This window comes from Larimichthys crocea, chromosome XIII (genome assembly GCF_000972845.2).
Source record: "Larimichthys crocea isolate SSNF chromosome XIII, L_crocea_2.0, whole genome shotgun sequence".
NCBI classification, from domain to species: Eukaryota; Metazoa; Chordata; class Actinopteri; family Sciaenidae; genus Larimichthys; species Larimichthys crocea.
The window spans coordinates 32196611-32202468 of NC_040023.1; the positions used below are offsets into that span (position 1 = coordinate 32196611).

At 36.9% G+C, this 5858-nt stretch overlaps 1 protein-coding gene across 1 annotated transcript; it reads right to left on the reverse strand.

The window, feature by feature from the left end:
• Positions 1-1441: 1441 nt before the first annotated feature.
• LOC113747375 (centromere protein F-like) lies at positions 1442-4544 on the reverse strand. The gene is made up of 6 exons (XM_027287069.1): positions 4154-4544; positions 3951-4034; positions 3398-3481; positions 2269-2352; positions 2009-2137; positions 1442-1909 (listed from the first exon to the last, which is right to left on the reverse strand). The coding sequence occupies exons 1-6, from the start codon at positions 4479-4481 to the stop codon at positions 1629-1631; spliced, it is 990 nt and encodes a 329-aa protein (XP_027142870.1). The 5' UTR covers positions 4482-4544; the 3' UTR covers positions 1442-1628.
• Between the last annotated feature and the right edge of the window lie 1314 nt (positions 4545-5858).

Here is a 5858-nt window from a genome sequence, read left to right on the forward strand (position 1 = left end):
ATCTATCTATCTATCTATCTATCTATCTATCTATCTATCTATCTATCTATCTATCTATCTATCTATGTATCTATGTATCTATCTATCTATCTATCTATCTATCTATCTATCTATCTGACTAGAAATATATTTTGCAGATGCCTTTGTGATTATGCAATGGTAAGTTTCATTTAGTTTATTGCAGCTTGATAAAAAATAGCTATCTTATTCCACTCTCTAGGTTTAAATTGAGGCATAATATATTTATTATTATTATATTTGGCATATCTAATTATTGCTCTACATTTTCCTATTTCCTTGGGTTTGTTTAACTAATGTGTTCTCATTTGTTTTATTGTTCTTAAATCATTGTTTTTGCTAGTTCTAGCTGAGATTTTTGAAGAGGGTGTTCTCATCAGTCCTTGTCATCCATAGCTGGTAAACTGTTCTTCACATTTATCCAACAGACTCTTCACTGCATTATAGTAAACTTCAATACTGGGTCCCTTCCTCTTCTCCATCTGCTCTCATTAGGTCACATTACCCCCCAAACGCAAGCTCTCCTTTTGTTGTTATGCTAATGACACCCATGATTGACGTGATTATTCTTCCCCAAGGACTTAATAATCACAACAAACTAATAGACCTTAAAAACAAATCCTGATAAATGAGAACTGTCTCCAGTGTAAGAATAAATAATGTGAAATAGAATGAATAAATCTTAAAGTTTCAGATGAAATTTCACTTCAGAGTAATGAGCTGAGTTTTAAAAATGTATTGGATTGTTACAGCTTGTGGTTATATTGTATATTTTATATTCACATTTCATTAGTGATTATTCAGATGATTGTTTTCTTGATTAATCAAATAATTGTTTGGTCTATGAATTATCAGAAAACAGTGAACATGTCTGTCATAATTGCCTGAAGTTGAAAACAAGTTTTGGTTTTGTCTGACTTCCAAATCCAAAATCCAAAAAGATTATTCATTTGCTTGAGAAGCCGACACTGTGGAGTGTATTTTTGCTTGAAAAAGATCGATGTTTGATTGATTATCAAAATAGTTGTTTTCCATCAAACAATTAATAGAGTAATCATTTCAATACCATTTCATATTGTTATTATTTATTATTATTATGAATATTGTTAGTGGTAGTAGTATTGTTATTGTTGTTATTATGATGATTAATAATAATAACAATAATAATAATAATAATAACAATACATTAAAATATGTATGTACATGGTTTTTTTTAGATTGTATTGTGTATTTTTTCTTTTTTTATTATTATTTTTGTCGCTTCTCTCTTTTTTCTCTTCTTTGAGAGGACTTAAAAAGAGACAAATACTCTTACATACATGTTGTCTTTCATTTACCAGCCCACATCAAAGATGTGAATAGAATTATCTCATGCAAAGAGTGAAAACCTACACTCAATGATACAAACAAACACAATCCAAAATCTTCAATGCATCTTTGATTTATTTGAATGTCGTTTTCATGTGACAACACAAGAGTGAAGTCACATTCTGAAAGAAATGTCTTACAGCTGGTGGTGCTGAGATATATCAATATTTTCTAAAGAATCAGAAGAATTGTAAGAACAGTGTTTGTGACAAATGAATGACAAAGCAGCCAAAACAACATCCTTACAGTGGGAAGAGGAGGGCACCACTGAAGGTGTTGTGGTTATTTCCATTGTCATAGGCAGACTGGCCTGATGGAAGAGCCAGGTAAATTATATCTCCTGCTATCAGCTCCAAGATAACAGAGTTAGTGAAATACCCATGGCTATCGCCATGGTTAAACTCCTGATTATACATAATCCTTTGGTTGTTCTTGTACACTTTTACACCCATATAACCTCTCAATACTTCAGACACGGTGAACTGGAGATAGTAGAGCCCTTTGACTGGTGCTGTGAAGAACCCTACAGAGTACGAGCAGAAAACAAACATTACATGACAAACAGAACATGAAAAACAGTAACAAATGACAACACATGATCATGTGACCTGCAGTATATTACCTGAAGTTGGACTGTAAGCATTGCCAATGTTGGTGTGGACAATGCTATATTTCAGTGTCGTGTCCATGTTGTATGGGCCAACACGTCCTGCCCTAGTCAGAGCTGTGTAAAAGGCCACCTTTGGTTTCGCTGTTAACACAAAAAGTAGATTTATGTCACTAAACTTGACCTGGACTAAATAAGTTATGTATATCTGTGTGTGTGTGTGTGTGTGTGTGTGTGTGTGTGTGTGTGTGTGTGTGTGTAGATACAATCATCACCTGCATTTTCTTTCTCCAGCTGGTCAATCCTGGACTTGCTGGTGAGAAGTTCACTCTCACTGCTACTCAGTCTGGCTTGCAAGTCTGGAGTAAAAGCATTGACAGTGAATTACAGAGAATGGCATCCATCAAAATATCAAATTGTTGACATGTACAACACATTTACATTTAGTCATTTAACAGATGCTTTTATCCAAAGCGGTCGTGAGGTAGCACATGCCTGTACAAGGGCGTTCAGGTAGGTGGGTGCAGTACCGGAGACAACTTTGTAGGTGAGCATCAGCTATTTGAATTTAATGCTGGCTGCAACAGGTAACCAGTGGAGCTCGATGAGCAGCGGGGTCACATGTGACCTTTTGGGTTGGTTGTAGACCACGCGCACCACTGCGTTCTGGATCATCTGAAGAAGTTTCACTGTGCAGGCTGGGAGGCCCGTCAGGAGGGCATTACAGTAATCTGGCCTTGAGATAACCACAGCTTGTGTCAAGAGTTGAGTGGCATGTTGTGTTAAGTAAGGTCTGATTTTTCTGATGTTGTAAAGTGCAAAGACCGGGCAACTGAAGCGACATGATTGGAGAAGGTTAGTTGGTTATCAATCATAACCTCTAAGTTTTTCCCCACCCTGGGGGCGAGACATAGGAAGTCAATTTTGATGTCGATGTCGTGGTGTATAGTAGGTTTGGCTGGGAGGATCAGCAGTTCAGTTTTTGAGAAGGTGGTGTGCCTTCATCCATGTGGCGATGTCTGAGAGGCAATCGACCCGTGCAGAGATCGTGGGGTCACATTTTATGCTGCATCATGACCCTCACTGTATTTGCTGAACCAAAAATGACAACAACTAGAAACTGCTGTAAAATGTCTCTGACAAGATGAAACCATATTTACCTCTCACTGTCCAATCAGACTGATCGAAACATTTCATGTAAGTCATTTCTTATCTGACAGCTGTGTGTTCGTGGTCCCCAAAGGATGAATCCTACTGACTAAAGTAAACCCCTGACTTTTCCTCTGGTGCCACCATATGGACTAAATAAATTATGTATATCTGTGTGTGTGTGTGTGTGTGTGTGTGTAGATACAATCATCACCTGCATGTGTGTGTGTGTGTGTGTGTAGATACAATCATCACCTGCATTTTCTTTCTCCAGCTGGTCAATCCTGGACTTGCTGGTGAGAAGTTCACTCTCACTGCTACTCAGTCTGGCTTGCAAGTCTGGAGTTAAAGCATTGCCAGGGAATTACAGAGAATGGCATCCATCAAAATATCAAATTGTTGACATGTACAACACATTTACATTTAGTCATTTAGCAGACACTTTTAACCAAAGCGGTCGTGAGGTAGCACATGCCTGTACAAGGGCGTTCAGGTAGGTGGGTGCGGTACTGGAGAGATTTTTGTAGGCGAACATTAGCGCTTTGAATTTAATGCAGGCTGCAACTGATCGAAACATTTCACGTAAGTCATTTCTCATCTGACAGCTGTGTGTTCGTGGTCCCCAAAGGATGAATCCTACTGACTAAAGTGAACCCCTGACTTTTCCTCTGGCGCCACCATATGGTCAAACTTTTGTCTGATGAGTAAATCCCAACAAAACTAATACCTACTATTGTGTATGCACCTATTAACACTTACACAAACACAAAATAGAAAACCAAGAAACTGAAAAAAATACTGTAAATACCTGCATTCTGTTTTTGGAGGTCACTTGCTTCGCTCTCTGTAGCAGACAATCTAGTTTCCAATGACATCAGTTCTGTGGTTTGGACTGAAAAAAAGAAGAAGTTGTTTGTGTTTCTGAAAGTTTCAATGACACACTGTGATCTTCTGTTTCATTAGATGTAGCTAAATGATCAACACTGAACATGAAAAGTAACCAGCCCGTACCAGAATTCTCTCTCTGCAGCAGCTCCACGTGCACCTTGGTGACTATCAGCTCAGCTTTCAGTTCATTCACCTGGCTCTCACTAGCCTTCAGTCTGATCACCATGTTCTTCAGGTCTGCCTTAAGCTCCACCATCATGTCTCTCAGTGCCCTCACCTCATCCCAGATGTCAGGGGTGGTTTGCTTGGACGATTCCTCAACTGCATCTCTTGGATGTGTCTTCTGAAACTCCCTGATTTCACCCACGTCACTCAGGCCTCCACCCTCCCCCTGAGCTCCTAAACCACACTGACCGAGCAGCAACAACACCAAACCAAAACCAACCCTCATTGTCCAGTTACCTTTCTTAACAAAGGTACAGTGGCTGAGTTGGTCTGTCTTATATCTTCTCCAAACTTCAGCTGGCTGAACGAATGGGAAAAACAACAAGTGTTTTTGTTTAACATTGATGATTTATTTCTGTGCTGGTGAGAATGTACAAGCTGCTACAGGCTGGTCAAACATTATGATACCCTCTCATGCAGTCACAACTGTACACATACATACTGTAGACAACCACTCACAGAAGTACACTGATCCAAATATTAAGGGCTGTGACTGAGGATTATCTGATTTTAATTTTTTTAAATTATTCAAGTTTTTTCACTTTATTCTTTCTGATACATTATAAATAAGTATGGAAACAGACCTCTGTTATAACATTATATCTATCTATCTATCTATCTATCTATCTATCTATCTATCTATCTATCTATCTATCTATCTATCTATCTATCTAACTAATTAACTAGAAATATATTTTGCAGACACCTTTGTGATTATGCAATGGTAAGTTTAATTTAGCTTATTTCCAGAGTTTATTGCAGGTCGATAGAAATAGCTATCTTATGCGCTCTCTAAGTTTAAATTGAGGCATAATATATTTATTATTATTATATTTGGCACATCTAATTGTTGTTCTACCTTTTCCTATTTCCTTGGGTTTGTTTAACTAATGTGTTTTCGTTGTTTTATTGTTCTTAAATCTTTTTTTTCTTAGATCTAAATCCACTACTGCTACAATTTTTTTTCATAATAAGTTTATAAAGGTGATCACAAACTTATAATTATGACTGACAAAACTTTTTTTAAAAGTGATTAAAATTCAACTATAACATAAATATGTTATAATATATAATCACCATAAGTCAGTCAATAAACAAATTAAGTGGAACAACACTGAAGACTTGCAACAAACACAAGGTGGCGGCAAAACGAACCAGGGAGCAATTAAATAGTTTGTGGTAATGGGTGGGTGGGTGTGTGATTTGTGTGGATTAGTTCAAGATAAGCACAAAAAAGAAAAGGGGGTTTTCTGAGGGTTTTTGCCTGATTTTTTTTTTTTTTTTTTTTTTTTTTTTTTTTGACTGACTTTTTTTTTGCCTGACTTTTTTCCCTTGTGCTGGATTTTTATATATTTTTTGGACTGTTTTTTTTTTGGGCTGGCCCTAATACTCCTTCGTAAGAAGATTGCATCTACATTTCAGGATCTGGTTATTATAGACACAGATTAAATGTTAAATATAAATATTTCAAGATTTATCATCACAGTAACAGTGTTACACACATTAGTAGCTGTAAACACTCAGCATTAGAAAAATACATACGTTGGTTTGGTGCTTACATAAGGAGTAAACATTTATAATCATCACTTTAAAAGTTACATAC